At 46.9% G+C, this 12,720-nt stretch overlaps 1 protein-coding gene across 1 annotated transcript; it reads left to right on the top strand.

The window, feature by feature from the left end:
• Positions 1-6,408: 6,408 nt before the first annotated feature.
• On the top strand, positions 6,409-11,582 carry LOC123626968 (NADH-cytochrome b5 reductase 1). The gene is made up of 9 exons (XM_045536269.1): positions 6,409-6,495; positions 6,796-6,945; positions 7,093-7,165; positions 7,698-7,804; positions 8,047-8,176; positions 8,854-8,937; positions 9,842-9,927; positions 10,416-10,515; positions 10,767-11,582. The coding sequence occupies exons 1-9, from the start codon at positions 6,481-6,483 to the stop codon at positions 10,937-10,939; spliced, it is 918 nt and encodes a 305-aa protein (XP_045392225.1). The 5' UTR covers positions 6,409-6,480; the 3' UTR covers positions 10,940-11,582.
• Positions 11,583-12,720: the final 1,138 nt, after the last annotated feature.

Below are 12,720 nucleotides of genomic sequence, written 5' to 3'. Positions count from 1 at the left end.
CTGCTGGTGTTAGCATCTCAAAAGGCTTGGGTACTGATCAGGCAGATCAGAGTCTGGACTGAGCCTGAGGAAGAGGAGAGTTAGAAGGCACCATGGGGATTCTTCCAGAAGAATCGGGTCTTGGAATGGAATCTACATGGTTGACAAGAAATAAATCTAGAAATTAATCAAGGGCCGCTCATTCTTAGTAGGGTGACCCTATAATTTATTATCGAAACTAGCACACTTTTGAAAGTGAAAGAAAATGCTATTAAAAATTACACGAAATAGATGTAAGCCCAGGACTGTCCTGGGCAAGACAAGATGTATGGTCACCCTAATTCTGAGTTTTCTAGGCTATTGAATATAGGTGACACATTCTGATGAGGGGCAAAGACAATATCCTTCTGGCTTCCAAGGGCCAGAGAGCGCAGCAAGGAGTCACCACAAACTGCCTTGTTCTTGTCTACACACAAGTATAACATCCTACGATCTTTCTTTGAGGTAGTTATTTCTCTAGAGTTGGGAACAGTCTTAATATAACTATGATCATGGACGCAGAACTGACTTTGACTCTCATCTGTACACCCAAACCTCCAAGGTTGAGACCTTGCTGGAGCAAAATTAGCTGACCTGGGTTTAAGGAATGAATGTTTCAAGTATCCATTAATTTCCTAGAACTGTGTGCAAAATTTGGTGTAGGTTTATACATGCATGTTTTCTAAGCAGAGGACACTTTACTTTCATCAGAGCATTGAAATGTTCCATATCTTCTCCTAAAAAGTTAAGTATAGCTAAGCCAGTAGCTGTAAACTTCTGTTACTTGTAGCAGAAATCTATTTCCATTGGAAAATAAGAAGATGGGATCATACATTCCTTCATCTATCTAATCAGGAAATATTTGGGTGCATACTTAATGTTGAGTGCTTTTAAAGACAATATGAATAATAAGATCAACCAAACATGGATGACACCACCAAGGGCTTAACAGCAAAAATCAGGAAATGGGACATAGATGTCGATTCTCTCAAAATTGATGAATAAAATTGATAAACTCCAATAAAAACACAAATAAGGTTTTTTGTAGTTTCCTTTGCTTTTGAAATTTTTCCTAAAGTTAAACTTACAGAAAAAGTTTGCATCTAGCCAGTTGCATCTCACTAGAATATTTATTCTCCCATTTCATTAGAAACAGAGTAATGGCCAGGCAAATATTCCAAAATCAGGCTGGGCATGGTGGCTCACACCTGTAATCCTAGCACTCTGGGAGGCTGAGGCAGGAAGATCCCTTGAGCCCAGGAGTTTGAGGTTGTAGTGACCTATGATCATGCCACTGCCCTCATGCCCGGGCAACAAAGTGAGACCTTGTCTCCAAAAAAAATAAATAAACGAGAAAATTGACGCTCAGATTTAAACAGCATTGTGGATTTTCCAAATTTATACAGTGAGTTGAGAGGCAAAGAAGTTACAAGTATATGCAAATCAATGACTATAGGGATGGACTGAATTAAATCTGTGTGAGCATAGGAGAAAGGACATGAAGGGGGTGAGGTGTGGTAAAAGGTGGGCACAGCTCAATGTGTGGGTCAGGACCTGGTGTCAGTGATATCTCACACAAGACATGAGGGGCCCAGATGACCTTGCATGTTTGTCAGCAACCTTACCCAAGTCCCTGAGGAAATTTCCACACTGAAAACAATCCAGCAACTACAGAATTATAGATATTACAAAAAGCAGAACAAAACAAAGGAAAATATGGCAAAGCAACCCCAGACTTCCCAGGGAACCTTTCTCCATGTCACTGGCATTTTCTAGAGTGACCATGGGGTTTGTAAATATCACTGGGCTTAAGAATGAGGATTGGAAGGCAGAGTGCATGAATTCAAAACACAGCTCTACCTCTCGGGCAAGTTGTTTTGACCCCTCTGGGCCTTGATTTCCTCATCTCTAATATGGAAATAAAAATAGTTCTTTGTAATGGAGTTGTGAGGATTAAATGATTTAATTCATGAGAGACACTTAAAACAGTAGCTGCCATGTACTAAGGGCCTGTTTTTATTAGCAACTATTATCATTACTATTATTATTTAGAGGATTAACCAGTAATTCTTTGCAAGAACACAATCCAACCACTACTGCATCTGCTAGCTGCTTTGCTACCAGCCATCCTACACTCTACTTACCCCCCAGGATACCATTTCTCCCTTTATTCTTTGACAAATTATGATGTTCAAAGGGGCATGAAGAACTTGGACTTGATTCAGACCATTGTCCTTAGCAAAGACTGATCAAGGCACAGCAACACTCACAAAGGAATAGTGGGCAGGAAAGCAAAGATTAAAGAAACAATCGGGGACAAAAAAAGAAAGAAAGAAAGAATTGATCTCAGTAATTTCCAGGGTTCTTTCTGTGCCCATGGAAGACATTAATCCTCCCCAGATATTGGCTCCTCACCCTCAACCTGTGCCATCTCAAGAGAGAGTCACAAGAAGTAAGGCAGGTGCTGAAACATAGTTGTGCTGTTTCCAAAGAACTCGGGCTGTTCTAAATAACAAAGAGTGAAAAGACTAGAACAAAGGCAAAAATAAAATGAGACAACAAAGTGTTTGGTTTTGCTTCCTCAGTTCCACTCTACGCTCACCCCACATATATCTTCTTTCCAGCCTTCTTGCATTTCATCCTTCTCTGACCCTCTCTTCAACAGGTGGTCTCAGCCAGGAGTGATTTTGACCCCAGGGATGTTCAACAATGTCTGGAAATATTGTGGGTTGTCACAACTAAAGCATGCTGTTGACATCTAGTGCAGCTGGGGATGCTGCTTAGTAAACTACAATGGATGGAACAGCCTCCGACAACAAAGAATTATCCTGCCCAAAATGTGAATAGTGCCAAAATTAAGAAACCCTGCTCTTCAACAAATCAGCAACAGCTTTTGTCACAGGGTGAAACTACTTTTAAAAAATTGTATTAAAAGTAGAAAGTGTCAAAGTATGCAGAGAGAACAGATTCTTCAAACAGCAGATGGGTCAAAAAAAATTCTTCTGCCACAAAAGGCAAAACCACTAACTAGTTCAATAAGTCATGGTGCACAAAATAAATGTCTAAAAAGGACAGAATTTATAAGTGTAAAGTCTAAAAGTATTTCTAAGAGGATTTCTTTTAACTTTTTACAATTTCTATACATTTGGATTTGTGTGTTTGGTCAAATATAAGGTTTTACTTGGGATTTGTAATGTAAAAACACAATCCTTGAAGGACTATACCTTTACAAATCTATGGACTTCTTTCTTCAACACTCTCCAATCAGGATTTTTCCCCTACTACTCAATCAAAATTTTTCTTGTCAAGATTTCTAATGACCTCCTGGTTATAAAACTTGAGATTTGTCAGCATATAAACCATGATATTACCAGGGATTGAGCCCTGGATCATTTCAACATAGGGGATGGACACGTTTGAAGCTCTGACTCGGAGGGGGCGGGGGGAGGCAAGGGCAATATACATAACCTAAACTTTTGTACCCCCACAATATGCTGAAATAATAAAAAAGAAAAGAATCTAGATCCAGATTTCACAGGATAGCCAGCAATTCCTGTGCATTGTGGTTAAGGTTGATGTTTGGTTGAAAATTACTCTGCCCCCAAGAAATTTTTAATTTACACTAGCATCTACTATGCAAAGAAATTTATTAAAGAACAACTATGATTTAAAAAAAAAAGATGTTGAGCAGGTTGGGTGTGGTGGCTCATGCCTATAATCCTGCACTCTGGGAGGCCAAGGAAGAAGGATCACTTGAGGTCAGGAGTTTGAGACTAACCTGAGCAACAGCAAGACCCCGGCTCTACTAAAAATTAAAAAAAAAAAATTAGCTGGGTGTGGTGGCGCATGCCTATAATCCCAACTACTCAAGAGGCTGAGGCAGGAGGATCACTTGAGCCCAGGAGTTTGAAGCCAGCCTGGACAACATAGTGAGACCTGTCTCTAAATAAATAAATAATAAAATGAGGACCACAGTATTTTATACCCTAATTCAGAATTATAAAATATATCTTTGAAATTCTACTTTCCCCTCACCCTACAGTATATGTTTTAGCCTTTATTCTGTAATTTATCCAGGAAGAAATCCTAAACTTAAAAGATTGGACTGGATAAAAATACAGAAATGCCTATCTTTTCCTCTGAATAAGGAGTAAATGACAGATTACTGTTTGAGTCATGGTGAGGACTCAGTTCCTCTTCTGGTCTGACATCACAATCACAGAACCACAGCGTCTGGGACAGGAAGATGTCTGAGGTCATTGGTTCAATCTCCAGCTCAAGGCAGCAGCCCTGGCCCAGCACTCCTACAGCATTCGCATTCGTCTACTGAGACCCACAGTTAAAACTTCCAGGATGAGCCCAGTCTCAAACATTCTGTCTTGTGCTTCCCAGTGATACACACACGCTAGTTAAAGTGTGCCACTTTGGGGTCAGGAGACACAATCACTGAGACAGGCCCGGGTCATACTCTCCTTTGGTTCCATACCTCTCCTTCTCCTGCCATTCATCTATCTACTCGAGGGAGGAGAGCCTAGAAGCTCTCCCACCAGAGCTGAGCAGTGACAAGGATCAGTAGTGTGGCTTCTCAACTAAGCCAGTAGTAGGAGTGTCAGAAGCACTGGAACATAATCTCAGTCTCACAGAACAGAAAAGGAGAAGGATCCCTCCCTTCCCCTTTTCCACCCTCTCTGCATGGATTGGCACTTTACCTCACCCCTGGCACACCTTGACTTCCCTAAAGACAGTGTACAGGCTGCTTCGGAAATTAAGAGGAAGAAGTACCCAGGTTTGAGTGACATTTTCAGCCAGCCCAGAAGAAAAGGAAAATAAAGTATCTTTTGGATCATCCATAGCAGCGGTCCCCAAACTTTTTGGCACCAGGAACTGGTTTCACAAAAGACAGTTTTTCCCTGGGGGTGATGGTGGTTTCGGGATGATTCAAGCACATTACATTCGTTGTGCAGTCAAATCTCTCTGCTAATAATAACCTGTATTTGCTGCTGCTCCCCAGTGCTAGCATCACCGCCTCAGCTCCACCTCAGATCATCAGGCATTAGATTTTCATAAGGAGCATGCAACCAATTAACAGATCCCTCGCATGTGCGCTTTACAGCAGGATTCATGCTCCTATGAGAATTTAATGCCACCGCTGATCTGATAGGAGACGGTGAAGCAAGCCACAGGGAGCAGCTATAAATACAGATGTAAACACAGGCTTCACTCGTGGCCTGCCACTCACCTCTTGCCACATGGTCCTGTCCGGTCTGGAGACCAGGGGTTGGGGACTGCAGATCCACAGAGTTTACCGACTACAACTGAAAACTGGGGCTCCAATGTCCCTGCTGCCCAGATAGTATTCATTTAAGTTGCTGACAATGACATCTGTGGAGATCTCATCTATCACTGTGAAGCAAAGAACGAGTGTCAGTCTTGTTGGGAAACTCGTGCATGAGGAAGTATGGTCATCCTGGCAAATCTGTGGTTCCAGTGGCTCACCCCATCTATTCCTGACTCTGTCAGTCCTGTGCTTCTGCTGCCAACAGAGCTCAGTCCTAAAACCCCAAGTGAGCCTCCGTGCTCTTTTATTGTTAATATTATTATTATTGTTGTTGTTGTTGTTGTTTTCTAGAGATGAGGTCTCACTATGATGCCCAGGTTTGTCTTGAACTCCTGGCCTCAAGCTATCCTCCTGCCCCAGCCTCCAAAGTGCTGAGATTATAGATGTGAGCCACCGTGCCTGTCGAAAGCCTAGGTTTTTGACCCCGAGGGCATGAGAACCCAGATCAGGACGTGAAACTTGGCTTGGACCCAGAGAAAGCACCTGAGAGATCCTGATGGCCTGATGGCCTGGCGCTGTGAACAAACCAGTCTTTTGTCAAGAGAGACAAGGAGATGAAGTTGCCATGCCTCTGTTCATTCCTGAAAGAGACTTTGCCAGGCTGTTCAAATTCTCTTTCTGCAACTCATTCTGGTGAAAACCTAAGATGACCGCACAATAATTAATTTCAGGCCCTCCTGCTCTATTTTGAGCCTGTCTCTGACTCAACCTTATGCTCTCTGTTTAGCATTGGCAGACTCAGAGATTTCCAAGCCCCCAGTTTAGCATGGTTCTGCATGAGACAGAACTCCCATCCCATTCCGGGGGATAAGCGGGTCGAAGTGGCAGGGACCAGAAGGCTGGGAAGGAAGAGCTGGAGCTGAGGGTCTCAAAAGATCCTAGATAAGTACTGGAGATCCCAGGCCCACGGGCCACCGAGTTGCACAGGGATTGGTGGGGTGCAAAGGCAGCCGGGCCCGCCTCCCGCCAGGCTCCGCCCTCCGAGCCCGCCTCCCTCCAGGCCCCGCCCTCCGGGCCCGCCTCTGATCGTCCCCGCCTCCTTCCAGGCCCCGCCCCCGGCCCGCCCCGCGGCGCATTGTGGGATCTGTCAGACTGTCGGATGGTGGAGGACACCGCGCTCCGTCATGGCAATCCAGCCGGTGAGACCCTCATTCCGCATCCTGCACCAGAGGACCCCGCCCTGTCCGGTTCTGGGCACTCAGCTCCAGACCAGGGGCTCTCAGCGCCGACCCCGCCCCGCAGGGCTCTGACCCGCCCGGGATGCCGGGGTCCCGGTGCCGCACGTTCCGGCTCGGGACCCTGCTCAGGTTACCCCTCCGCCCTTGACATGCCTGCGCGCTGGAGCTCGGGATCGCCACCCTTGGGGCGGCTGGTCGGTCCCCACCCAAGCCCTGGGCTCTTCCCCGGCGTGGCGGTCACGCTGCCTCCTCTGCCCACAGAGCTCTGCCCTGCTGGCCTCCCTGGGGGTGGGGCTGCTCAGCCTGCTCGGCCTGGCTCTGGGCTCCTACTTGGTTCGGAGGTCTCGCCGGCCTCAGGTCACTCTCCTGGACCCCAGTGAAAAGTACCTGCTGCGACTGCTGGACAAGACGGTAAGTTGTGGGAGAAGGGGCCAGGGAAGAGGAGGGGACTAGAGTTCTCCTAGCATGAAGGGGACAGCATCCATGGTTGTTGAGATGACCCAAGGGACTTGGCAGCCAGCCGCGCTTGGTAAAACATTTGTGTCATCCATCCTCCAGACTGTGAGCCACAACACCAAGAGGTTCCGCTTTGCCCTGCCCACCGCCCACCACATTCTGGGGCTGCCTGTGGGTAAGGAAAGTGTGGAGTGGGCTCCTTCCCCTCGTATCCAAAAAGGGTGACTCCCTTTCTGGGGTCTCGTGAAACACACTACTTCAGTCTAGTGCCTCCACACACTGTTCCCCTCCCCCCACTTGGCTCTGGATCCTCCAGGCTGTGAAGTGCCCGTGGCCCCTCTAGGGTGTGGCTTCTGTGCCTCCTCCCCACCCATCTTTAACACTCAACTGTCTTCCCTCTTTCCTGCAGGATTTGCTCTCAATTCCCCCTGAGCAAACACTAACTTTTTCCCACTGCCGGGACCCTTGACTCACTTGCTGCTGCCAAGGTCCTGGCAGTAACTGATAAGAGTTTCCCCAGCGGGGGGCTTGTGAGAGATCCAGCAGAGGGCTCAAAGGGGTGAATCGTCCCTGCCTGGTAGCTCCTTAGAACCCCAGCAGGAAGCAAGCCATGATGTTCTCGCAAACACCTCTGAGTATTTTGAGAGTTGACAGGGCTGCAGCACATCCACAAGCAGCCCTTGTGTAGCTCTCCACATGGTCCCCAGGCAAACATATCTACCTCTCTGCGCGAATTGATGGCAGCCTGGTCATCAGGCCATACACTCCTGTCACCAGTGATGAGGATCAAGGTTACGTGGATCTTGTCATCAAGGTAAGGGGGTCAGAAAGAACCACAGGGGCTGCTTACCCCACTCTTTCTGGGATTTGTAGAAACTTCCAAGATTTGTTTGATAGCAGGAGATCACATGTCTTTGTGGGTATGAGGAAAGTATGTGGACTAGGAAAAGATAGAACATGTGTGATCCCTGCCCCAGCCTCAGGGAGGTTCAGTCAACATGGGGCTCAGAACCCAGTGACATTCCAAATAAGGTCGTTTTCTTTCTGTCTAATCAGGTCTACCTAAAGGGTGTGCACCCCAAATTTCCTGAAGGAGGAAAGATGTCTCAGTACCTGAATAGCCTGAAGATTGGGGACGTGGTAGAGTTTCGGGGGCCAAGTGGGCTGCTCACTTACGCTGGGAAAGGTAATGACCTGTCTTCCTGAGCCCGGCTCCCACTTCTCCAGCTCCCACAGTCCTCTTGGCACAGTATGGCTGTGCGTGTCCGTGTGTGTAAGGGCTGGGGCTGCCGTTCCATCTAAACATAACACTAGCACTACAGAAAGGTATATTTCTCAGCCCCATTTGCCACAGGGAACAGTTCCCTTTCCCTATCCACATGAACTCTTGTGCCATGACAGCTGTGGAGATTACTAAAGTAAACATATGCCTCTCATCCCCCCCGCAAAGATTCACTCCTCTGGCTGAGCTGTGGAGAGAGCCAGAGATAGCTTTCAGCCCTTCCCAGGGGAACAGCTGAGTGCATTAGCAAGGCCCCAGCACTGCTGCGTGACTCTTGGGAAAATAGAGTCACACCCGGCCCCGTGCCTGTCGCCCTCACCAGGGAGTGACCCTTTGCCGGAGACAACTGCTATGTACTGTGTGGCCCTGAACTGACTGGTAGACACATAGCCCTGGCCCCATTGTCCCTCGAGTGTATTATTGTCTTCGCTGGTGCAACTCAAACCTCCACCCAAGTTCCAGGATCAGATTTCACAGCAGCTGCTAAACTGGGCTTGGGCATATTTTCAATTCTGCATTTGTTTTCTTCGTTGTCTGTATTGACTTTGTTCTTCTACCCCTCTCTTCACTTGACTTCTCAGGGCAGTTTAACATTCAGCCCAATAAGAAATCTCCACCAGAACCCCGCGTGGCGAAGAGACTGGGAATGATTGCCGGCGGAACAGGTGCATTACATTGAGGGACCAGGCGCTCCTACCCACTGTTGATTGTTGCCATGCAAACTCCTAAGTGACCCTCAGAAGATTCGATAATAATAGCTAAGCTATTCATCAGGGGATTCCCAGCAATGCCTAGAGATCCCCAGTATCTGAAAAACAAAATCATAAGCAGGTAGAAACCGAAAAAAAATTTTAACTGATAGAATGGGAGAAACAAATCAAGTATTGATTCTCTTCCCATTGAATGGATCTAATATTTTTAGGTGAGAGTAGAGAGAAGCAGGTAGGAATGCTTAGTCAGCAAGAAAGAAAATTACCGCTGAACGCTACTAGGTATTAGACACTGTATAGTCTAATATTGGGCACTGTGTAGTCTAATATACTATGATGTATTAGACAAAATTAGATGCTTATATGTGTATCTATGAAGTAGGTACTAGCCTTTCCCTTTTACAGATGAGAAAATGGAGGTTCAGAGAGGTTAAATGTTTTCCACCTGGCTATTTAGCTGGTAATGGCCAGAAACAGGATTAATGCCTGGCTCTGCCTGATTCCAAAGTACATGCACTTAACCTCTGCAAGTAGAGTGTTCCAGACCCTCGTCGTTGAATCAGGAGGTACTTGTAGTCATCTATGACATTTTAGTCCTGGGCTCCAGTGGACAGTCAGAGGAAGAGACTCAGGTTGGTTCTCTAGATGGAGTTCCACAATACAAACTTATGTGAATATTGAAGACATCCAGAAATGTAGGCGCTGAAGCATATGCAGGGGGAGTTGAGAGTATTAGGATAGTAAAGGAAAATAGAGTGGAGTGCTGAATGAGTAGAATACAGATGGGTCAGCTAAGGAGCTGGGACAGGGAAGAAGGTGTGGCCACCATCCCATCTCACTGTGGGGTATCTTCATGCAGGAATCACCCCAATGCTGCAGCTGATCCAAGCCATCCTGAAAGTCCCTGAAGATCCAACCCAGTGTTTTCTGCTTTTTGCCAACCAGGTTTGTTTGCTTTTCTCAGTCCTGGGACTTCAAAGTTGCTGTATGGGAAGGGCTGAGAGAGTGGTACCAATGGGCAGGACTGGCCTGGTGCCTGTTTTAGCCTCTGCCCAAGGTCCCCTCTGCAAAGTACAAGACCCTCTACTACAACAAGGAGGGAAAAGGACAGAGCATTGAGGTAAATTCCTTCCCTAGCCCCCAAGGAAAGAAGAGTACATTTAAGACATCTAGTCTTGAGCATAGAAACTTGGATCTTCTTGGGTAAATATTCCATCTTTTATTCCTTCCAAATATGTAGATAAAGACTGTTCCCCTCTCCCAACCCTCATCCTAACTCCCTAAAAGCATTGCAAGTCTTGCTTATTCCCTAGAACTTTAGCATTTCTTTACATTTTTTTTTCTGTCTTGGTAGTAAAATTGTTACAGCAAAAAAGTTTTTTACATGGGCCTAAGAAGGTCCCTAAAGACTTCCCTTCCCCTTTGCATTTCAGACTGAAAAGGACATCATCTTGCGGGAGGACTTGGAGGAACTGCAGGCCCAACATCCCAACCGCTTTAAGCTCTGGTTCACTCTGGATCATCCACCGGAAGGTATTCTCCCCATTTCTGGACATCTCACTATCCCCTCTGCGTCAAAAGCAAGGCCTTGCCCCTCTGTGAGTTCTGGTTTCAGTGACACCAACCCTCCCTGACACTGCCAAACTCCCAGCCAGCTGCTGCTACAACTTGATACCTTCTCGGGAACCTTTCAGGGCCTTCCCCACAGCCCATCCTCATGGCACCACACCCCCTTGCCAGCATCTGTCTGGAGCATCAGTTCTCTCCTCTCCCTCATACTTCAGGTTGGGCCTACAGCAAGGGCTTTGTGACTGCCGACATGATCCGGGAGCACCTGCCCGCCCCAGGAGATGATGTGCTGCTGCTGCTTTGTGGGCCACCCCCAATGGTGCAGCTGGCCTGCCATCCCAACTTGGACAAACTGGGCTACTCACAAAAGATGCGATTTACATACTGAGCATCCCCCAGCTTCCCTGGTCCCATTCCCTACAATTGTCCCCAGGCAGTACTCAAGCACTATAAGCCGTAGAATCCTTTCCTAAGAGTATCAGCATTTTGTGTCTCACTCTGGAGCTGAAATCTGGATGGTACCTGCAAGAACAACATTCCTGTGGCCATAGAAGAAGGCCAAGACTGAGTCATTCTTTAGAAGGCCCCCCCAAATCTCCCTGTGATAGAAGATCCAGGTGAGGCTCATGAAGCTGTCTCTTCCACGGGGTAAGAAAAGAAGGGAGCAGGTATATTTGCTCCAAGACTAGTTCCTTGATAGCATCACACTCCCACCTTCTTTGTGTCTGTGATGCAAGGAACAGTCTGTGCAATGGGTTTTATTTACTATTCAGTGTTTAACCTATGGGCAAATTCTAGGTATGTGAGTGTGAGTTGAGCAGACTTCTAGAGGGGGCAGGAGAGGAGGAAATGGTTTTTTCAGACCTTCAGACCTCTGAGAAAGGAATCTGAACTATGTATTTTTGTGTCTGCATCTCTCAGCCCCTGCCCAGGCTCGAGAGAAATGGCTACCAGTAATCTAAGGCTGCTGCTTGTGGCAGGAACCTCTGGCTATGCAAATAAACAGAGCTGTGGCCCCTGTGTGATACCTATGGGGTTGTCATATCTGGGGTCCTTATTTCCAAAGGCCCGAGGACCTTGGGAGGGTTTCCCAGCACTGAATTCTCCCGGGTCTTCCAAAGAGCCTTTGAGCAGTTGTACCCTGTGCTGAAATGTGAGCTGCCACCAGACTCAGTGATCATCTCAGCAGCTGTCTCAGCTCTGCCACTCCCTCGGGGCTTTTTTGTGGGGGAAGAACACATGTTAGGCTATAGGGGTTGTTTTCTGAGCCCAGGGACCCCTCACAGCGGTCCCTTGATTTGGCCACTCTTTCCCTTCTTCCTCTTGGCCCATTTTTCACCATATTTATCCCTCAGGGAACCTGGCAAATAAATCAAACTGTTGCCTTTCTGTTTGGAAGAGAAGCCTTCTCCTTTAAAAAGTAACCTGACATCACCAGCCAGACTTGTTGGTTCCTGGACACAGTTGGCCTCCCCCAGGCCCATCTGTCCTGAGCGCCCTTCTCTTCTGCTATGAGAGCATGACCCAATCCACTCCCTTCTCCCAAGGCAGGACTAGGCAGCCTCTTCACTCTTCTTTGTTAGTCTCATTGGGACAAAACAATGCACTGGGCTCAGGAGGAACACCAGCATTGCTCTTCTACATGGAACTGAGTACTGCTGTCTCTGGGAACCCTGAGAGAAAGGCTTGTGGGACCCTCAGAACTTACCCCTCCATAGGGCAGAGTCATCAGTAAATTCTGTTGGTCTTATGCCATCAGGAATATCTTGATCAGCTAGTATGTGTCTGGTACTGTGTTTCATAAGACATAGTGTCAACTACGTCACCTCCAGAAAGGAAAATCTTGCTTAGGATTTTTGGGCTCAGTTAGTGAAGCAGCCCTGCAAAGAGAATTTCCCCTACGGAAGTTCACCATTCCTTGTCTTGCACAAGTTTCTGCCTCATCCACTCAACATGCAAACATTTACTAAGGACCTATCATGTGCCAAGCACTGTGCTAGGCCCTGAGGATACAAGTGTGACCAAGACTGGTCTTAGAACCCCCCAAAAAACTCATAATGTAAGACACATAAGTGACAAATAGTTACGACACAGTGTGACTAACCCTATAGCAGAGATACATACAAGGTGCAGATGGGAAAGGGTTGAGAAAGATTTATAAAAGGAGGA

Source organism: Lemur catta, chromosome 23 (genome assembly GCF_020740605.2).
Source record: "Lemur catta isolate mLemCat1 chromosome 23, mLemCat1.pri, whole genome shotgun sequence".
Taxonomy (NCBI): Eukaryota; Metazoa; Chordata; class Mammalia; order Primates; family Lemuridae; genus Lemur; species Lemur catta.
The sequence above is the reverse complement of the archived record's forward strand: the minus strand, read 5'-3'. Positions and strand labels throughout refer to the sequence as shown.

What these genes read in the sequence shown, in the direction of transcription:
- LOC123626968 (XM_045536269.1), top strand. An exon ending in TGCGACTGCTGGACAAGACG is followed by an intron (nt 6,946 to 7,092) that starts GTAAGTTGTGGG and finishes TCCATCCTCCAG; the next exon opens with ACTGTGAGCCACAACACCAA. An exon ending in ACGTGGATCTTGTCATCAAG is followed by an intron (nt 7,805 to 8,046) that starts GTAAGGGGGTCA and finishes CTGTCTAATCAG; the next exon opens with GTCTACCTAAAGGGTGTGCA.